Below are 22,544 nucleotides of genomic sequence, written 5' to 3'. Positions count from 1 at the left end.
GGAACAGATCAACCAGTTGTCAAGGTAGTTCATCAGTCTGACCCCTTAAAGCCGCAAGGGGGTGAGGATAGCATCTATGCACTTTGAGAACGTATGGGGAGCCAGGGAGAGGCAGAATGGCAGCACAGAAAACTCATACACGCTGCCTTGAAATGTGAAGTGGAGATATTTCCTGTGCTGTGGACGAATGGGAATGTGAAAATACACGTCCTGCAAGTCCAATGTGGTAAACAGTTGCCCAGCCAGTCAAACTGGCGTATGTGATGATGAGTCAGCATTCGGAACCCCCTCTGTTTCAGAAACCGGTTGAGGAAATGCAGGTCCAGGATGGGACGAAAGCCACTGTCCTTCTTCGGCACCAGAAAGTATCTCGAGTAGAACCCCTCTACAAGAGAGGTGGGATCTACGAGACGAATGGCGGGCTCGTCCAGCAAGGCTGGCAAGCAAGGCTGACATCGCCTACGGATCCGTCACGTACGTAGTCATGATGCCGCAAAAATGAGGGGGTCCCAAGCAAAACTGAAGCGCGTAACCGTATTGTATGGTTGCGAGGACTCGCGCATCGGGGGTGCAAGCGCACCAGTAGTGCAGCTGTTGTGCCGTGAATTGGGTTTGAGGAAGCCAGCCCTCAGGGGCTCTGTTGGGGCAGCTGAGGCTGAGGCGGGGCTGGCCACAGCCAGCCCACCACGTTGCGGGAGGGTCCTGCCTCTCGCCTGAGATGAGGCCTGTAGACTATGTCTAATGTCACCTAGCGGGGCTGTGGGAACTGGCACCATCCTGGTGACTGTCTGCGTCGGGGTAGAGTGCCAGCGGCTCGACCTACCCTGCACCGGAGCGGGAGGAGGGAGCAACGCAGCTACCTGTCTCGACGCCTCATGTTCCTGAAGAGACCGCTGCAGGATCTCCTCCACTACTGGGCCAAAGGTATGGCCTGATGACATAGGCACATCCTAAAGCGCGGCCTTACCAGCATCAGGCACCCGCGTCTGCTGTTTGCACGCAACCACTAGGCCCACCAGCCTGTGGTCCAGGGCCTGCCTCTGCAGGCCGGAGATCTGGAGCAACATGTGCGACAACAACCGCAACTCTCTGGCCACTGGCTCTGGGAGCGGGGCGTCACGCAAAACACCATCCATGTACACAAACAGCATACTGGATGTATTAGCCAAGATGGTACTCTGGGCCCCTGCCACATAAGCCCTCCGGACGTGTGTCTCCATAACCCTGCACTGCAGGTTCAGAAACACAGGGTCTCTGGGCATACCTCCTACTGGTGGAGCATTGACCAAGGCTGCAATGGTGCAGTCTACGGGGGGGAACCCGGCTGGGCCCAGCTTCTCTGCCCCTCCAGTGAGGCCAGTGGAGAACCGTGTTTCAATTGAGCCGGCGCTATGGCTGGGTGGTTCCAGGAGGAGCGCACCTTCTCCATAAAATCAGGGAAAGCTGGAAAGCATTGAACTTGGGGAGCCATGTCATGCAGCCGAAAGACGAAGCGACATGGCTCTGCCTACGCTGTCCAGGGGACTTACAGGTATGCTGCCGCGCGCCCCATGAGCGCTGGCACCAACCCATGCTGGTGATCGAGGAAACCTCGGAACTAGGGGCTGCTTCAGAAGGGAACAGGCTCCGCCTCTACCTCCATATCCAGAGGGAAAGAGGACTCCCCCATGAGGTGGAGATAGAGAGCGCATCCTCGTCCGAACAAAGCATCCGATCGACCCACCGCCTTGCTCTCCCACGAAGAGGTCGGGGGCAGTACATGAGGGGGACGCAACACGGGGGCCCACGACCGGAGCTGGTGGGGCTTGTTGCCTCTTTAAAAGCTCCATGATCTGGCCAATCTGAGCTTTCATGTCCATAATATCCCACGCCTGTCGGGAGTTCTTCACCTGTTTATCCGTAGACGACGGGGAATGGCTGTGGGTGGACACAGATGCCTGCGCACAGGGAATCCCCCAGGAGGTTAGAAACAGAATTGTTAGAAACAGAATTGATTCTGGGAAAAGCTGCGAAGCCGGCTTTCAGCACTAAGTGCAGGGGAACTAACAGTAACTTACGCAGCGCTTTTTAAGAAGAAAAAAGGGCTCAATGCAACACAGAGAGGTCTTACTGTACCAATCTTGAGAAGCGAAAAGAGGGTGAGGCTCCCCTGCGTGACGGTTATGTACCCTCGGTAGAAGGGACCGAGGAGGTCACCGAGGGGAGGGGGCCTATCTGCAGCTTTGATAGAAAGAGCTCAGTGACACCTACCAATAGGCAGGCATGTATCCCATAACAATGTTTTGGTGTCCATCTTCGAATTGAAAGGGACACTCACTTCCTAGCAAACAGTACAGCATACATACATCTGTTTGAATTCCGTAGAATCTGTAATGGCACTTTAAATATTTAACTTATTAGCCATGCTAATGCCTGTAACAATGATAAACATTAGATACAAATGTAGGCATGTGTGCAAATTTCATATGCTTAAGCACAAAATTATTTGAATTGCTCGCAAGGCCAAATTTGAATGAAATGTGTTAATTTTGTAATAAGAGTTATGGGCTTGCAATGTGCAGAATGTTTCCGTTACATGTGTTTAGCTAAGTGCTGCAACTGCGTCCGGTTAAATGAAAGGGCAAACCAATGTACATTGTTATAGTCCACACAATCTTCCTGTCTGAAACAAGTCCAGTTCTAGATTAAAGATGAACCATGCTAGTCCAGCGGCAGGAATGAAGGCATACCAGTAGGTATAGCAGTAGGTCAGTAGTCTTCCAAATCTCATTCTGCAAACATTCTGAATCAGCTGGCTACCTAAGACTTTGGGGATGTATATTGCAACACAGTGCTGCTATAATTGTGGTCAGGTCCCATCATTAGTTGGAAATGAGAACAACTCTGTCTTGGGTTTTCTTTTTCCCACAACCACTTACACAACACAGATTTTGTTTTGTTTTTCTTATTGAATGCAGCATTAATCAATAATACTTCAAAATACAATATGTGAGGGAAACATGTACAGTGTGAAAAACAAAAGCAGGTACAAGTTCCTTCCTTATGGAAAATTAGACGGACCATGTTTGTCACACAGACTAGGGTGCTTCCGCACGGAGGTAATATAGCTTATACAACGGGCTTCAATGGGCATGCGCCAGTACATTTCAGAGCACATGTGAGGGTACACACGGAAGTCATGTTTTTTGACTCAGAAGAGATGTTTTAAAACAGTGATTTTGGATATAGCAGTGTGGCATTATGCAGATGTTTGGACGCAAAGGGATTATTATAAAATGGCCAAACATATTCGGAACAGCAAGGCGGGATAGTTTTTGTTTTAGTTTTCATGTAGTACTGATGTACCCTTTAACCTAAAGTAGTGCCAAAGATCACATTTTCAAATAAAACATGTTTGCTATAATAGGAGTTTCTTTCAAATGACAGCTAATGTGTTCATCAGGGCTGTTACTTTATTGTGCAATTTACAGGCGAGGTGGGGACAAGCACATGTGTTATCGTCCTTGTGTAATCAATCCACACTCATCCATGCTAGTTCATAGTGCATTTCTATTTGATCTTCAGTTCCCAGCTGTGGACAGTCTTCAATTTCAGTTTTTCCACAGTCAACATCGAAGTCTCCTCCTCAAAACGAAAGGTCTTTTTTTTCTCACATACACCTAAAAAACAAAGCCATTTAGAACAATATGCATCTGCTATTCCCAATCAACAGGTACAGAATGGAAACATGTTGGCTTTTCTGCCTGCAGTTAAAAGTCTGTTTTGTTGATTTATCTGCTGAGTACTGCTTGTTGGGTTTATGCCACTGCAGTGTGTTGCTAGGCAGAGTTCAGCAACTGGCCAGAGTTTTTTTCAATTCATTATGGGACTGTGGACTTCCACATGTAGGGATTCTAAACCAATCACAAACTAGATAACCGATTTTACTCCATGTTAAAACAATTCTATGACATCATCCTTTGCTCTTTTGATTAATTAATACTTTTCCAATTCAGAGAGTGGATTCAACAAAGAGAAGTGTAGATTCATCAGTGACTGATTCACTTTGAAAACCACCCTAGTATATAACATGTTTTTATAACACTTCTTACACACTGAAAATCCAGCCATTCAAGTGCACTTCTGTGACGTGTAGCTGTCAATATAAATATATATGTATGTATTTATTTATTTATTTAACATTATCAGTGATATCAGGTAATGGCATTTCGAATGGATACCAGTTGAAATGTTTTAAGTGAGATAAATGTGACGTGGTGAGCCAGTATGTTTAAATCTTTTAGTCCACAACAAATCAACCAATAGAACAAAAACCTAAGCAGAAAAAAAATGAAATCTGCCTAGCAACACACAGAATGACACTCATTTTGTTTGGTAAAAAAAAAAATGAATATGAGAAGAAAATGAGTACCAGTAGTTCAATTTGTTGTATTTTCTGTTATGTTTCTGAAACAGTGTACCTAAGAAAATATTCAAGATATAAACGTATTTCCAGGGGTGGAAAAAAGTATTCAGAGTGTTAGTTCGTAAAAGTACTGTTACTTGGTAAAAAAAAAAAAAGGCAATTCAGTAAAAGTCAAAAGTATCCTTCTGGAAAACTAGTTCAGTAAAAGTACAAAAGTATCATATCTTAAAAGTACTCAAGTATCAGAAGTAAAAAGTAACCACCCTTAAATTCTACCCATGGAAATCCGCCTAAAAAAAAAAAAAAACAGTCCTGCAGACCTCCGGTATGTATTCGCTTCTGATATTATTTGCATTTTCCTGCTTAATGGAAGAAATCTCAGTTCTTATTGTACACACACTCTGAATGCAGTATGTCAATGTCTACTTCCTAGTTTTCCTTACTGCATCTATTTAAAAGAAATGGATGCAGACTGACATTCAATAACTTTGTTTCAATGGATCACTAGCAACACATTCATGGTACCTGTCCTCTGACAGCACTTAACTTTATGAACAGCAGCATGATTACCAATAATACATTTTAAAAAGTTGTCTAACAGTCAATGCTGATGTTTAGCTGGCTGTACAAATATTCACTCAAATCATATTTAAAAAAAAATATATATATCTTTAACAAACACACAAAACAGTGTATGACCAGCTGCATGTCAGTATAATATTTAAATTAATTCAATACTGTATTAAATTGTTATTCACTGAAATAGCCTACACGGTTGGATTAAACCAGAGCTTGAACAGACCACTGATGATGATTGAGAAAACCGCATTACTCATGGAATACTGAGGGAAACGCTTAGCAATACAAACCAGTTCTTCACAAAATCAGGCGTTTGCTATTAGATTGGTTATTTTAAAAATCAATTCTAATAGCATTTGAGCCCTCAGGTTCTCGCCTTCAACATACTATGTCATCATCAAAGCAAGCATTACCACACTGAAGCCATCCTTCAGGCTCAAATGCTTAATTTAAATCTCAAATCAGAATCCTGGCCAGCACAAGAGTCAGTGAGCTGAAAGAACGAGTAACGAGATGCTTCTGGGAAATGTAGTGGAGTAAAAAATCAAAACGGTCTCTGGTTGGGCATCAACATGATATTTTCTAAACAAACTTCCTTCTGGGAAATGTAGTGGAGTAAAAGGTATGATATTTTCTAAACAAACTTCCACCCCTGCATGTTTCCATGCAAGCTTTAAAAAAAAAATTCTAAAAGAACATAAGAAAATATATAGACGTAAAATATAAAGCCAATCTATGCTCATCCGGTTTCTAGCAGCTGATTGATCGCAAAACATTGTCAGGTGGAGTTGTACCCTAACACTACAGGATCCCAGTGATTCAGCTCCGACAACATGATTAGTTATCCATTTTATGTCCTCATTTTTCCAAGTCTATCCTCATTTAATTTCCAGCTGTGTCCTCTGGTCCTGGTTCCCATGCTGCCCTCCAAGTATGGATTAGGGGGTTTCAACCTGGGGCACACTCATCCCTGGGGGTACTTCTAAGGGCCATAGCAGGTATGCAGGATGACTCAGAAATGCAAAAATAAAAATAAAAGAAAATAATGACCTTGGATTTTTTTTTTTTTAACGGTATTATACAGAAGCGCTAAACTACTGTGCATAAATATTACATTTTTGCTTAGCAGCTCAAGTGTTACAGTCTGACTATAGTTTTAAAATGATCATCTACCTGTACGCATGCATGATTTCAAATGAACGGATTTCCACTCTGACGTTAGGGTGGGTGAAGCGGGTGTCTGGTGATTCTGGTATGGAGAGCTCTGCGCTGTTTATGAAACTTTGCCTCGTCACATAACTGAATACAGTGAAGCACAATCTTTCTGCATTAGTATAATGCATTTTAGTAACATCAATAGCGACTGATTGAATTTGTTTTCGATGTGCATCCAGATTATCCTGTGTATCGTCTAAATGTCTTGCTTGCAAAAGAAAAACGAAGGAAACAAACAATAAATTATCTATAGAATATGCAAAGTGGCAGATCCCTTTGGATCATTTTTATGTTGGCTTAATAAAAAAAGTTAATTGCTAGCTGTTATAGTAAAATTGTAAAGGAGTACTTGTGCTGAAACCTCCAGAAGGAAGGGGTACAGTTTAAAAAAAAAAAAAAAAAAAAAAAAAAAAAAGGTTACAAACCACTGGGCTAGGATTAACTTTGTCAACTACTTTTAAGATTTTAAAGACTTCAAATCAAACCCCCGCTAATTGTTATTGTTCTACACAAGACTCAGGTCCCTCGTTACACTGCATCCTTTAAGCTCTGGGGTTAGTTTGGTTGTTCTTTGTGTTGCAGTATTCTTAGTGCAGCCTCGCCAGTACATTATACACCCTCTTATAACCTCCTTGCATTTGTACTCCACATGTGGCTATATTACTGGTTGCACATTCAACGCTCCCTAGATGTTTAACAATCGACTATATTATATTATATTATATTATATTGTATTATATTTTTTTCAACCGAAAATTGTACAAGTGCTATATTTTCCTGTACAACTACATTTACTGATACACTATTTCCAGTATTACACGTGTGATGGCTAAGAGTTATCACTTAACTCCACAGAGCTGTTCTTGTCAGACTGACTGATAGAGTGGTTTCATTCTCCATGGAAGGATAGTTTCTTACCTGAACCCTGCTGCACAATCACTGCGGACGGCTTGGCTTCCAGTCCCAGGAACACGACCCTCTCCACTGAACACACACACTGGAACTGCCCTTTCTCATCAGCACAGCTGCACAACACAATTAGAAATTGCACTCTCAAGATTGAATGTCACAACACACACTAGCAATAAACAGCCGGGTGGCAGGAAGGAGCTGTTACATTATTATTCTGAGAAGTTTCCTGCTTGTTTTTCACTGTTAAAATATGAATGCTGCTGTTGATTTCTTTGTGTATAACATTGTCACAATACGGAAGTGAGGCTTGGAAGAACGTCTTAGACAGTAATGTGTAGTCATGTGCACCCTATAACATTTTAAAACAGTATATTTGTACTGTAATTTTGCAGTTTTCCCTATGCATTTACCATAGTTTGCCATATTTCTAAATGTGCTTTACTGTACCTCTCTGTGCCTTACAATGTTTGCCTATGCTTGACCATGCTTTCACTGCTTTATTACACTTTGCTGTATTACTATAACAGATGTCATATTGTGCAGTTTGGACCACAAAGCAAAACTGAGCTGCTCAAACAGTGCAAAATAATGCATATTATAATAAAAGACACAATGCACACAATGTATTAGCTTACATTAAACCATAATAACAAAGAATGTCATGCGTTCTATGCACGTACTGCCATTTACACACAAGATACAACAGAATTTAGACAAATCCTTAATAGCAACTGGTTGAGTTCTCAGAAGTGATTTCTCAGAAGTGATAATCAGAGCAGGACAACGTCTTGTTGCGGAAGGTGAATCTCCTCAGTGTGAACTCCTGCTTTGTTCTATAGTTGAAGGAACGGCCGTCATCCTCATACAGCTCCCCGTCCGCACAGCCCTGACGGGAGCACAGAGAGTGAGAGAGACTGAACAGTGCAGTCTATTCTACTTCTCCTTTAGAGAAAACTAAAGTGTAAAAAAAGTGAGATGGGACACTCCCACTCCTTATACTGTAGTTTTAAAAGGTACAAATAATAGGGGGTACAAAACAAATTAAATGTACTCACTTTCTATAGTATTTGGGCATTTTGTTTCCGTTTTTTGTCCCATCCTTGAAACTCAGCAATGTTCATATATTTTCTAAAGGATTTACTAGGTGCTTCCAGTTAGCGCTTTTAATGTCATCAATGTGAGACTAAAAGTAACACTGAGGCTAATTTCATTATTAGCGCCAGCTAGCAAAATAAATAACTATATTAAGATCACTGTAAATACCACTCTACTCTTTTCTTTAAAACACCTAACAGTTTCAGTGGAAATCGAGCGTTTACACAAAAAGGTTTAAATGTTGAATCTACATAGAGTTATAGCTCTACTGCAGTTATAGCCTAAAGATACACCACCCCTCAATTATGTATATTTACTCTCAATTCGGATTTACTGGCTGAGACAGCTCTTCATTGTGTGGGGGTAAGAAACGGTTCCCATCTGTCGTCGGTACAGTATACTGTGTAGGAATTCAGAACCCCAGAGCCACTTGTTTTCCTTTCCTTCCAAATCTGCAGAGTCACAAACATTACCTCTGAATCCAGGGCCACAGTTAAATCAAAGGGGATGGAGCTCAGACAGGCCGTCGACCGGCCCGCTTTCGTCTTTCTGGGGACGATGGTGCCGCCTCGCTGGAAGACAGGGACCTAAACCAGGGAGGGGGAAAGAGCAAAGAAAATCAGAACCTATATTTATATATTTATGTTTTTACAGCGGCACTTGATCACAGCCCCACAGTGATGCTTTCACATAACTTACAAGCCCAACTTTGTAGGAAGTGCAGACAAAGGCAAGTGAAGCTCCGGAGAGGAATTAAATAAGCAGGATGCTAGTAAACTAACAAGAAGCAATTTAGTTGCTTACAGAAGCAGGTACCTTAATGAGATCAGAAGCTTCTTGCTAGTGTTCAACCTTGAAATAAAATGGTTATTTTTCGTTATATATTTAGCTGCAAATCTCTATTAGGCAGAGAAGCTTTGTAAATTCAATACTTACACTGTCCAGAGTCACAGGGACACTTGTGTTAGTGCCTCCCTCAAAGCGTCTGAATGTCCTGATGTCATACCAGAACTGCAACCACACAAGCAAGCCTGTCAGTGACACTCAAATAAGGACAGAGAGACAGACAGACAGACATGGAGTCTCCATATTTTGATACATTCAATAATTTGTTCTTAAATTTAAAAAAATAAAGAATTAAAAAAAGGCTTTATCAAGTTTCACCACAACAGGACAAACGGTTCTCTACAGGAGTAGAAATAAGACTCTTATTGCATAGCAGTTTCACAGTGTATAGGGAACAAGCTCAGGTGTGTTCTATTAAACTCCTATAAGAACATGGATCGTAGATTTCCTTTAGACACCAACATTAACAAACCACACGCAACATATAACACACAAATACACACAGGGGCAGGGCTCACTGCCACATATCCCCCCAGCCCACCCCCTTTGTGCATAGCACACATGGCCCCAATTGCCACCTCCCTCCATAAAATCCCAAAAGTCTCGCTCAAAGTCCCGGGCTAAGAACAGGGACTTTAAGGGGTTCATGGATGGCAATGTTGCCAGTATCCAGGCTGCTACTGGCAATGCTGTCAGTAGATGTGCTGACAGCTAGGAGAGTCTCTCCTACAGCGGTAACACTGGCAGAGGAAATGCTGCCAACAGTAAGCCTGTCAGCAGACTCCTTCAGCCGAGGCAATTCCAGCAGCGGAAAGGCTGCTGAGGTTGGGGGTCTCCAGACCTCACCCCCTTCTTCGTAGTCGGCAGCCCCCTCTTGTGGGGCTCCGGCCACAGTATGTCCTGCAGCGAAAATGACGCCATGAGAGCAGGTCTCCTGACCTCCCCCAAGATCTCCGGCAGCGAAACTGCTGCTGGGATTGGTGGTCACCAGACCTTCTTCCCCCTCTTCAAAACCAGTGGCTCCCTAGCTGACAGCGGAAAGGCTGTCAGCTTACCGACTGGTAGGAGAGCCATTAATGGCTTCCGGGCTGGCTCCCGGGAGGGGAGGTAGGCATCCTTGGGCGAAGTGAGGCAGGCATCCCCAGGCGATGACGTGAAGGAATCCTTGGGTGGTGTCGTGCAGGCTTCCCCGAGCGATGACGACCAGTTATGGTGCTGTGGTTGGCCACTGTGGCAGTGGCTGCTGCGGTGCTAGCCCTCTTCGTGGCCGCTGCGGCTGGACTGTTATCTGCCATGCTCCCCTCAGCAGACTATGCAGTGGCTGCTGAGGAATGCCAGCATTACGTCTTGGTGCTTATTCTGGTGAAGGGAGAGGCAGCTCCTGCTCCTCTCCACCTGGTGAGTCCCAGTTTCAGCTTTCTTGCAGAGGGCAGCAGGTTTTCCTCAAGGACTTCTCTGTACTTTGCTCTGTTCATTTTCCCTTCTATCCTGTCAAGTGCCCCAGTCCCTGCCGATGAAAAATATCCCCATAGCATGATGTTGCCACCACCATGCTTCACAGTAGGGATGTTGTTCTTTGGGTGATGCGCTGTGTTAGGTTTGGCCTCTTTCTAGTCTCTCTTCTCAGTCATTCAGTTTGGAGGGACGGCCTAATCTAGGCAGGGTCTTGGTGGTGTTATACATCTTCCACTTCTTAATAATTGTCTTGACCGTGCTCCAAGGGATATTCAAGGCCTTTGATATTTTTTTTATACCCATCCCCTAATCTGTGCCTTTCAACAACTTTATCTCAGAGTTCTTTTGAAAGCAAAAAACAATTTAACACAGGTGGAGGCCACTTAATTTGGTGTGTGATTTTGAAGGCGATTGGTTACGCCTGAGCTAATTTAGGATTACTATTACAAGGGGGGTGGATACTTATCCAACCAAGCTATTTCAGTTTTTATTTTTAATTAACTTACTACAAATTTCTAGAATATTTTTTTCACTTGGAAGTTGCGGGGTACGATGTGTAAATTTTTTATTTTTTTTTATGCATTTTAATTCCAGGCTATAAGGCAACAAAAGGTGAATTTTAAAAGGTGGTGTAGACTTTCTATAGGCACTGTAATATATATATATATATATATATATATATATATATATATATATATATATATATATATATATATATATATATATATAGGAATACTGAGGAAAATGTTTGCATTCATTACCAACAAAACTAGTGCTGCATAAAATCACAACAACAAATAGAAAAACTTGAAATGTTATTTTTCTGAAACACAGACATTTTTTTTTATAGTACTAGAACCCTCATTAACTGGGTACAGGATTTAGTAGACAGTAAGCCCTCTTCTTCGGATTTAACCAGGAATGGATCAAACTACTATGCAGTGGGAGTCTTATTTCCAACCCTGCTGTAGATATATGTTCAAATATAAATGTTATGGACAGAGTCAGATCTCTTAGGATTCTTACACACTCAGTAACTTGTGCCAAAGGGACATGTGGTTCTCAAGTGTGACGTACACACACAGACCCGCCTGCACTGCACCCCCAGGCTCAGCAATTGATACTCACCTCCCCTGAACCAGGAAATAAAACATTTACTTCCGTCACCCCAGCATCCGTCACAGGGCAAGCCAGCAACGCATTCCCTTTGTGAAAAACAAGACCACATTGGGTTATCAGCTACATAATGATGGAAGAATGATGCACATTACATGTAAAATGTTAGACACAGCGTTTATTCACCAATACAGTCTAGAAGGATAACACTGCTTATTTAATGGAAATGTGTTTGCTTAATCAAATAAAAACAAGATAAAGAATTTACTACCAGACATAAACATCAACAAATAAATAACAAAAACTCAGGGTAACAATTTGTTCCAATCACCATCACAAAATAAATATTTTGGACACCATCTTCCACAGCAGCTGTGCATGGCAGCCTTAATATTTATAAAAGATATGCCTTTTTTGCAACTCCCTCATAGAAAAAAATCATAGAAAAATGAAATAAATCATCATTTTCTATACTGCACAGTAACATGCCATAAGCAGGGTACTGTAAATAATGCAGGTATGAAATACAGTGCTGAAATTAATGAATTCTGCACACACACACACAGTTTCATTAAAATGACTACTGGCTAAAAAAATGAATATGTAGGGTTAAATCAATCATTTTGGAGACAACAGACTCTTCCCCAGCTCTCCTGATCTTGCTGATGAAGGGTTAAAAGGGTTCGCCTGCACTGCACAGTCTCTACAAAGAAAACAGTACCTATCATGTACTCGTCTTCCATCTCAAAGCACTGTATCTCTCCAGGGAACTCAACCCAGAGTGGCCTGGAATGAGAAGGGGATTTACTTGGGTGTGTATGTACTAATAGCTTCTGTTCGTCTGCTTTCCAGGGGCAGCAGCTCATAGTAGATAACTGACATGTGTCCTGGTCTCCACACTCAAGCAGACCCACAATTTGCAATGATAAAGGATGGAAAACAGCGCCCTCCAATTGGTTTCAAGAGGTACTGCAGCTTGAGATCCAATATGCTTTGCTAATTCATACAGTAGTAGTGATATACTTTGGCTGCCAAATCCTGTAGAAGAATGCCCCAGAATGGTACAGAAACACTCTCTCAGAAGTAAAATAAACCTAAATGATTAGGAGAAAGAAGAGAAACACTCCATTTATAAATTATGTTACATGAATGAATAAGAACATGGTTAATTTTGCCACCCGATATATTTAAAGCAGTGTTTGTTAAAATACTCAAATATTTGTTTCAGGGTGCATAAGGGGAGAGCAACTTGTAATAGCTTTGCATCTCAGCCTATTGAATTGAATGGAAAGACAACGGCTGGACGTGAACCACAAACCATACAGTTTAAATATGAACATCTGCCCATTCAACTGAAGAGCAAGCACTGCAGGTCGAGAGGTAAGTCTTATGCTGATGTCAGTATTATTAACTCAGTCCATGCAGACTCAGTGTACTGTGTGGTGCCCTGGCTGTGCTGTACCTGACAGATGCAGACTCAGTGTACTGTGTGGTGCCCTGGCTGTGCTGTACCTGACAGATGCAGACTCGGTGCTTTCTGTGTGGTGTCCTCGCTGTGCTGTACCTGAGAGATGCAGACTCAGTGCTCTGTGTGTGGTGTCCTGGCTGTGCTGTACCTGACAGATGCAGACTCAGTGCTCTGTGTGTGGTGTCCTGGCTGTGCTGTACCTGACAGACGCAGACTCAGTGCTCTGTGTGTGGTGCCCTGGCTGTGCTGTACCTGAGAGATGCAGACTCAGTGCTCTGTATGTGGTGGCCTGGCTGTGCTGTACCTGACGGGCGGCTCTGCGTGGCAGTGTGCACGGTGAAACAGGCTGTACCAGTAGGGCAGCAGCCGGTAGCGCTCGCGGATGGCGTCGCGGATGGCACGAGTGTTCTCTTCTCCAAAGAGCCAGGGCTCACGCCGCTTGGTCTGCATGGCAGAGTGTCCTCTGAAGAAGGGCTGCAGCGCCCCTGCCTGGTACCAGCGGACCAGCAACTCCGGCTCTGGGTCCTGGAAAAACCCTCCCACATCCGCTGAAAACACAGCAGACTTGCCTTACACACGCACACACATCCCTTAGAAAAGCACATCACAGTAAAAGAGGACACACAAAGTTTCTAATGTAAAAATAATCAATGAACGGAGAATCCACTCTGAACCATTGTGTTTTCTGTTTACACCACGTGTAAATCAACAGATTCAACATTGCCATTGCTGTGAGAGCTCTGCACTCAAAGCCTGGTGAAGCTGCTAGTGTGACAACAGTGAAATACGAAAGAACTCTTACTTATCCTTTTTTTTCTTGTGCTGTTTTCCTTGCAAGGTCTTAAGGGTTCTGAGACCAGACCATCTCTGACAAACGGGTTTGATTTTGATTTAAACATTGAAACACTATACCGTGGGTTTATAAAGTAGCCCTCGTTTGAGAAGAGGAAACTGTTACACCTTTAAGCCCTAGTCACCCCGCAGTTGCAATGAAATCATCTACAGATAAAATTGAAGCAATTATATTACTAGTATAGTAAATAATCCCATAAACACAAACATATTAAAGTGCTAAAGATTATTAATTTCTGCAGCAATTCTGTGTCTTTATATATATATTTTATTTTTATATTTATATATATATATATAAAAAATGCCTTTGTTATAAACCGTACTAAGAATGGTATCTCAACATACCTGTAGTTCGAATGCATTTAATTGGCTGGGATATGAAGTGTACAGTACCATGTACCTATTTTGAAAAATAATTCAGGCAACAGATTATCGTTATTCTTTTTCATATGTGACGAGGGTTTGCCCACTATAGATTTATTACCATGCCCTGTCTTTTTTCATGAGAGATGCTGGCCACTCACCTCCACAGAATGATATTCCAGTGATGCTGAGAGTGAGGAGCATTGGAATGGAGATTTTCAGGTAATCCCAGGAAGCCACATTGTCCCCTGTCCATACAGCACCTGGAAAACAGTAATACAAGCACTTCTTTACAATATTTTATAAGTGTACATGTCACATGGAGGGTGTCATCTTGTGCAGATTAGGCTGTTCAAACTGTGTGAAAATACATCTTATACAATAAGAGACATCCTCCACAGAACTTATTCATTTATTATAAATACCACAAATAAAGACTGTGCCCAGGAACATCTTTAATATTCACCAGGTCCTGAGTACCTCCTCAAACTGCTGACCCATTATGTCCCTACCCACAGGCTGAGGTCCTCCAACTTTGGCCTGCTTGCTATCCCCAAACAAAAGTGCTCTTTTAGCTTTATCGCTCCGACTCTTTGGAACTCTCTCCCACCGTCACTCACTTTAAATCAACTCTCAGACCCACCTCTTCTCTCTTGCTTTCCATGCTCTTTAAGCCTGATATGTTATTAGCTGCTGTGTTGCTGCTACTATTTCATGTATTATTTATGTATTACTATAATACTATTATGTATTACTATTTCATGTATTATCTTATAAAGCGCTCTGTGATGGTGGTCCACTATGAAAGGCGCTATATAAAATAGATTGATTGATTGATTAAATCTATCTATCTACTCTTGATGTCTGTCTGTCGCTGTGTGTGACAGGAGTGATTGCAGCATGTGTGCAGAGTGAAGAGCTCAGAGTGAGAGGGGTTTTCTCCCATTTTTTTTCTTTTTCACATTTCATCCTTTACTTCTTATGTTATAGGTTTTTAAAAAAGAAAAAGTTTTATTAGTTGGGTCTTTTATAATTTTCAGCCGTGATGGCCAAAGACAGGGGGGATCCCGAGGGGATCAGTTCCCAATTTTGATAATATAACACGGAGAAATGGCATAAAAACTGTAGTGGATGTGTCTGTCCCAGCTGAGAAATGTGTGGTAGAACTTGGAAAAGTAATTGGGTGTGAGAACATCAAGTCTGTGTCGCGTATGAATAAGGTTGTTGTTGTATTTCTGAGTAATGAAATAACAGTTTCGGAAATGTTTCAGCAAGGTCTGGTTATTGACGGAGTGTTAGTGTCTGTTCTGCCTCTTGCGGCTCCCACTAGGAAAATAACAATTTCCAATATTCAGCATTTTCTGAAAAATTAAAACTTAGAGAGAGAGCTAAGCTAATGTCAAGCATTACAATGATCACACTGTGTTGTAAATCCCTTGAGTTAAAGCATGTAGTGTCTTTCAGAAGACAGTTATATATGCTTCTGAATGACCCGACTGGAGAGCTAAATGTAGCTTTTAGGTATCGGGTGGGATGGGAGCGAATATATAGTGTTTGCTTCTTCTGAAACAATGAAATGTTTTAAATTTGGCCATAAAGGGCATATTGCGAAGAACTGCAAGATGACTGTAGGAGAAACTGAAAGCGAGGGGGAAGAAGCCATTGAGGTGAGAGAGAGCGCAGCTGAACCGGACAGCCAGGTTGATGGTCCTTCAGATCGCAGCGCTGTAGATAAAGAACGGAGAGAGAGACTGAAAAGGTCAAACCTGGTTTGGTTGAGTCTGGTGTTGTAGATGGGGAAAGTGAGTTGCAGGAATCGTTCAAAATAGACAGGAAGACGGAAGAAGCTGTGTTTGAGGCTGAGGCTGGAGAGATAACTTTGGTGGGGGTGGTAGTTGATGGACAGGGTAGTGAGGGGAGAGAACAAATTGAGGAAAGCACTGAACAGAATGAGGGTGCAGTTTTAGTGTTAGAGAAGCAGCTGGAAGTAGGCGAGTTTAAACTCCACAAAGGGAAAAGAAAGGCTAAAAATAAACAGTTTTGTAGCAAAACGCAGCCTCGTTTCTGAGGATGGAGTCAATCAGGCTGATGAATCAGTGAGTGAGCTATCTGTGAGAGTGGACTGCGCTCAAACACATTGCACAACGGTCAATGGTAGTGATTTTAGTGAAGACGGGGGCAGTGATACTGACTCATCGTTTAGCTCTGATCTGTAGGCTAGTCAGCAAACGAGAGGGGGGTATAGTGCTGAAAGTATCCGGGCATTTCAAAGCTCCACTAAAGGGAAAAGAGGGATTGAAGTTATTGAGTACTTCCCTGATTTAAATTGTTTTTAAATTCGGCACAGCAAATTAGACATAATGCAGCTGTACTGGGAATGGAGCAGAAAGAAAGAGATCTGTTAAAAAATGTAGTAAATAAAGTTTGTGCCTCTCTAACCAAGTAATGATGGATAAGTCTATACAAGCATTATTTATTTTTTATGTGTACATTTTTATTGGTGTTTGTAAATTCCAGTGTATCTCTCCTTTAAACCCTATAATGCAGACTCTTAATATAGGAACATTAAATATTAATGGGGGTATAGATTGTGCAAAGATAACAGATGATAACAATAAATCTGAATGGATTCAGAATTGGGAAGGGGAGCTTATTTTCAGTCATGGAATGAGTTTTAGTGCTGGAATTGCTATATTATTTGCAAATGGGTATGACTCCTCAATGTAAGTGAGATCATTAAAGGGCGCTTGTTAAAAGTGCAAGTATCTGTAGAGGGTAGAAATTTAGTAGTTGTTAATATTTGTGCACCAAATGATGGGAAAGGGTGCTGTTTTTTCAGACTCTCAACAGAGTTACTGCCCAGAGTCAGACAAAGTGGTTTTAATAGCTGTTGATTTTAACTGCACAGTTGACGACAAGTTAGATAGAAATGGCCCAGAGCCTCACCCCAGGTCAGTTAAGGAGCTGGTTACTGTTCTAACAGCACAGGATATGAAGGATGTGTGGAGAGTAATGAATCCTGATGTGAAGCAGTATAACTGGGCTAAGAGAAGTGATGGGAATATATGTTTAGCTCGACTAGATACATTTTATGTTTTTAAGCATTAATTAGATTGTTATTCTAAATGTACTATTCACCCCACAGGTCTATCTGATTATAGTGTGGTCAGTTTGAATATGAAGATCCCTATTGCATGTGTTTATTCATCTTATTGGCATTTTAATACTAAACTTTTAAAAGATAATCATTTTTTAAAATGTTTCAAATTCTTTTTGGGAATGGTGGAGGAGGCAGAAAAAGGCGTTTTTATCAATAAGACAATGGTGGGACGTGAATAAAATTCAGACCTGATTGTTTTGTCAACAGTACACTATGAATGCTACAAAGAGCACTAGTGAGGCAATGACAGAGTTGGAGGAGGAGATTAGTGAACTCCACAATGCACTGGAGACTACATACAGTGACAGGCTTTATCAAGACCTGAAGCTCAAAAAGAGGAGTTTGACTGATTTGTTGGACTTACAGGTACAGGGAGCACTGGTACGTTCAATGTTTTTAAAACTCTCTCAGATCAATGCTCCAACTCAAAATGTTTTTGCATTGGAAAAGAAAGTGGTCAGAGTAAAGCAATACACTGCCTTAGAAAAGCGAATGGTCAGTTGTTGTGTGAGTCTGAGGCTATCAGGGAGCATACTGCGGGTTTCTTTTCACAACTGTATATGGCAGGCTGTGGATGGATCTGAGGGTAACAAGCAGTTCCTCCAGGGGCTAACACAAGTTCCAGAAGGAGAGAAAGAGAAGCTGGAGATGACATTGCAAAAACTTTATAAAGCTCTGGAAAGGCTCAACATGAGCAAAACACCTGGAATCAATGGAGTACCTGTTGAGTTTTCTAAAACCTTCTGGTCTGAGTTGGGAAGTGACCTTTTGGAAGTGATGGAGGAATGCATTCTGGAAAATGAACTGCCACTGAGCTGCCGGCACGCAGTACTGACTCTGCTGCCTAAGAAAGGGGACTTATGTCTTATTAAAAACCGGAGACCTGTAAGTATTGTTTGCACTAACTACAAAATCTTGTCAAAGGCATTGACAAATAGACTAAGCAGAGGAATGAACACTACTGTACATTCAGACCAAATGTACTGTGTACCTGGCCGAACAATATTTGACAATATATTTTTAGTGCAGGATTTAATAGTTGCCTCCAAGCTCTTTGGTTTGGATTGCTCTCTCTTGATCAAGAGAAGGCTTTTTGACCGGGTGATCACCGGTATCCTTTTGATGTTATTAGCTCATTCGGATTTGGTCCCATTTTTTGGGGAAAAATTACGTTGCTCTGCAGTAGCATTTTTAGTGTACGTAAAATAAATGGTGTGTTATGTTCTCCTTTTAAAGTCCAAAGAGGAATTTGCCAGGGTTGTTCCATACCAGGAATGTTATATTCTCTTATTTGAACCTGATGGTAAAATGTGTTCAGACTGTAGTGATTTCATTTCTTGCTCTTGTACTTCTGCAATTTTTGTAATATTTTCTTAAAAGGCACATGGTATGTGTGTTGTTTTTGTTTTGCTATAATTTTTTAACACTGTGATTAGGTGTGGTGTTCGATGCACGGGGTGACATCTGTACAAAGGATAAGATGTACTGGATGTTGGCAAATACTGCACTGTGACTGGCTGATTTACATTAAGCGATTTATTATATAGCAACTCCCCACAACAGCTCATAAGAACTGAAGGTTGGTTGGCACCTTCCGATCCACCATCAAGCCAATCACCTCTCTTCGCCCAGGAGCTAGACAGCAGATATCGACAAGCTACCGGCCCTCTTGCTGGAGAGCCAGACCTACTGCAACGCTACCTGCAGAATCCCCAGCTTCGAGCAGCAACGTGGCACAACCACAAGCAAACCGTGCTCCCTTGCTTATTACTACAAAAGTACAACCCTTATAAAATGTATAAATCACACTCAGATTTAACCTTTCCTGCAATGTGATTTGCAATATACACATGTAAGAGAACAAGATTTGACACCGTTGTTTCTGAAACGGATTAAACGTTGCCGTTGCTGTGAGGATAACTCTTCAGATGCTACGGATTTCTGATTTCCCGTCTGAATCTGTAGGTTATCACTGCACTGCAGTCTCTTGGAAAATATTAACAATTTGATGTTGTGTGTTTTGTAAAAAGCTTTAAGAAAGATTTCAATTGAACAAGTAAAAGTGCTGCTCGGACAGCGGCACAGCAGGAATGCTCTATTTCCGTTCTATTTGCAGTCCAAAGGTAAACTTGTTTTACATCAGAAGTGAGCAATCTGAAAGTTCATTTTTTGAAGTGCTGTGAAAAGAACAGGTTATGGGAGAAACTGTGTAGGAATGTACAACAAGCTGTGGGTGTGTTCTTTACCATTCCCTTACCAAACCTCTGGGAGCCTGCGAAGAAGGAACGTGTGAGAACGAAGGGCCGCTCTGCACCTTTCGAGCGCTGGATCAAACCTTCCATGGTGGCCCATTGCTGGCGGGGGAGAAAGGGGGGAAGGGATAATCATTAACATACACTGTACATAGTGTCCCCACAGATACAAATACAAAAAACAGTACCATGGACATTACCAAGGCCTACATCAACAGCAGGTTCATTATAACAGAGAAGTGGTCCCAAAGAGAAAGGGGTTTAATTCAATTGTCTACCATGGACCTCGCTGCATCTCCTGTATGGATAGCATGGAATATTCTGTACATGCTAAATACTGGTTTACGAGGTTCCCCAGATATATGCAAAAATCTAAGTGCAACATAAAAATGAATGTACAGTATGTTATATACTGTACAGATAGACAGACAGCCTGATGCATCTCCAGCACCTGATAGTCTCAATACTTTGAGCTAAATAAAGTTAAAACCAAGTTTCATGAGTTTTGGATCAGAGGTTCTCCAGATAAATGCAAAACTGTGCAAGGTGTGACATACTGATGTAGGTCCGCCTCCACTATCTCCCCTTTGCAGAGGATTTCCTTCTGGGTGGTGATAATAAATGAGTGTGAAACTACCTTTGGAATCCTATTGGAATGTAATGAGGGGAGCGACGGTACCTGGTAGAATCCATACAGGTTGTGCAGCTCCCTGTGCTCCCATCCACCACAGTGCACTGCATCCTTCGGCATGGTCTGCTCAGGGCCGTCAAACACAGAGGGCTCATTCATATCATTCCAGACAAACAGGGTGCCTGTCGAACCCTAAGCAGAGGCACAGAGCAGGGCAATTACACTGTGTCTGCGCCTCCACTGCTGTTGAGGTGGCTGCTGCTGACAGAACACTGCATGTGTCCTATTCGACTGATCGAAACAGCGCAATCATTTAGGGCATTACATAGGACGCTTATTCATAATCTTACAGACAGACAGGCTAAAAATGTACTGTTGGATGTTTGATTTTGGGAACCCAGAACAAAGAAGGATTAGGGGAACTTGATTGAAGATTTTAAAATCTTCAGATTGATCTGACTAAGATAACCCTAGCCAATAATTTAAGCACATCACAGAAACCGACACCAGAGACACAGCAATTAACAGGAGACAGAATTTAAGGTTAGGGTTAGGGTTAAGGTATGCAATGGGTTACCTAGCTATGTCCTTGATGAATCACTGGGATCCTTTAAAACCAGACTTGACAAAGTTTTGTGATCAGTCAGCTAGTAGGAACCAGATGAGAATTGGTGGACCGAATGGCCCCGTTTAAATACATTTTGTTATGTACTCATGAATCTGACTTTCTGCATAGTTTCAGGTTGTTTTGTGAAAATGTACTCAGCTTATTACAGTAATGTATTCCAACGTGATGACCACAATGACACTGACAAATGATAACACTATGTAACACAATTTTTGTTCCTGGGTAGTAAGTGTTATTTCCTAATTGCTTATGCCTCAAAAGTATAGAACATGGCTATTATTCCCCACAAACTTTGCTGTGAAAATGTGTGTCTTTTCGTTCATTCGTAAATACAGTATAATTGTAAATCTCGAAAAACTACTCACTTCTAAATCTTTTGTAGACATCTTTGTATTACTTTAGTATAAATACATGTTAATTTGGATTCATATGTTGTTTTTTTCTGACTTTATGTGAACGAAAAGACACACATTTGCCCATTTTCCCATTGGAAATAGTGATATTTTGAAATATCACTGTCCTGGTCACAAAAGCAAAGTTTGTGGGGAATAATAGCCATTTTCTATACTTTTGAGGCATAAGCAATTAGGAAATAACACTTACTACCCAGGAACAAAAAAAAAAATAATTTTGTTGCACAGTGTAATAAAAGCACTCTGGTTGTTGGGTATCCAGTATATAATAAGCCCTCACTATGTGCAGTGGCTCGAAAACACTGTCCAGGCTGTTTGATGGTTAAGTCTGGAAATTGCCATTGCCGAAGTCCATTATCAGGGGTAAAATGAACAACAAATCCACCCAGTCATTCTGCATTGGTAGTAAATAGACAGCATTTGGGGTGCCACTGTAGTTGTTGCAGGGATACTCAGATTGAAAACATGAAAACATGAAAAACATGCAAGAAACATTCCACCCTCTCAGGCACCACTGTAAGAGTGGTCATCATCGCTCCACAAAAGTGTGCAGGGCCACCTGCTGACCAAACGCCGAAGTACACCCATCCACCAGCAGTGGAGTTTAATTGATATATACTGTCAGCCTTTTGAACCAGCTATTATTAATCCAGGCACACAATTGATGAAGAATAAAATCAGAATAATTGCTTGTGCCAGCACAGACTCCTCACAGATGAAATGGATGACAAGAAGACCCCTGTTTTAATTCCCCAGCTGACTTAACAGACAGGATGGGTGAAAAAAAATAAAAGTAGTGGTAAATACTGCAGGCTGTTCTGTAACACCAAGAGAAACCGCTACACAGTGACACAGGGATTCAGCATCCTCCACGGTTCAGACTCACCTTGTATTTATTCAAGGCAAACTGGCTGCTGTACCAGTCCCGCACATGCGGACTGGTGAAGTCCAGGTAGGAGCAAAGACCTGCACAAGGAAGAACAGAGACACTGAGAAACACAGCTGGACACTGTGCAATGCTGCTGTGGGAAAACAACACCAACAACAACAACACTTCAACAAAGCCATTCACCAAGAGCTATGCTTATAAGAGTGCCCCACAGTTAAAGCATAGCAAAGTGTAATAAACCAGAGTGAAAGCCTGGTTAAGCACA

The 22,544-nt window shown here is 41.9% G+C and overlaps 1 protein-coding gene across 2 annotated transcripts in view; it reads right to left on the bottom strand.

Moving 5' to 3' along the window:
• Positions 1-2,974: 2,974 nt before the first annotated feature.
• The window catches only part of ganc (glucosidase, alpha; neutral C), a 34,970-nt gene continuing 15,400 nt past the window's right edge, over positions 2,975-22,544 (bottom strand). The window contains exons 13-24 of one of the 2 annotated variants that reach the window (XM_041276840.1): positions 22,277-22,356; positions 20,398-20,541; positions 19,724-19,820; positions 14,468-14,569; positions 13,396-13,639; positions 12,345-12,409; positions 11,636-11,712; positions 9,143-9,217; positions 8,680-8,793; positions 7,890-7,997; positions 7,118-7,229; positions 2,975-3,659 (exon numbers count right to left, since the gene is read on the bottom strand). In XM_041276840.1, coding sequence (XP_041132774.1) covers positions 3,550-3,659; positions 7,118-7,229; positions 7,890-7,997; positions 8,680-8,793; positions 9,143-9,217; positions 11,636-11,712; positions 12,345-12,409; positions 13,396-13,639; positions 14,468-14,569; positions 19,724-19,820; positions 20,398-20,541; positions 22,277-22,356 — 1,328 coding nt within the window. In that variant the 3' untranslated portion in view covers positions 2,975-3,549. Of the gene's footprint in view, positions 3,660-7,117; positions 7,230-7,886; positions 7,998-8,679; positions 8,794-9,142; positions 9,218-11,635; positions 11,713-12,344; positions 12,410-13,395; positions 13,640-14,467; positions 14,570-19,723; positions 19,821-20,397; positions 20,542-22,276; positions 22,357-22,544 lie in introns of both variants that reach the window. The other variant, XM_041276841.1, reaches the window with a different exon arrangement.

The sequence above is a fragment of the Polyodon spathula genome, chromosome 17 (genome assembly GCF_017654505.1).
Source record: "Polyodon spathula isolate WHYD16114869_AA chromosome 17, ASM1765450v1, whole genome shotgun sequence".
In the NCBI taxonomy this organism is placed as follows: domain Eukaryota; kingdom Metazoa; phylum Chordata; class Actinopteri; order Acipenseriformes; family Polyodontidae; genus Polyodon; species Polyodon spathula.
This window is presented reverse-complemented; position numbering and strand designations above follow the sequence as displayed.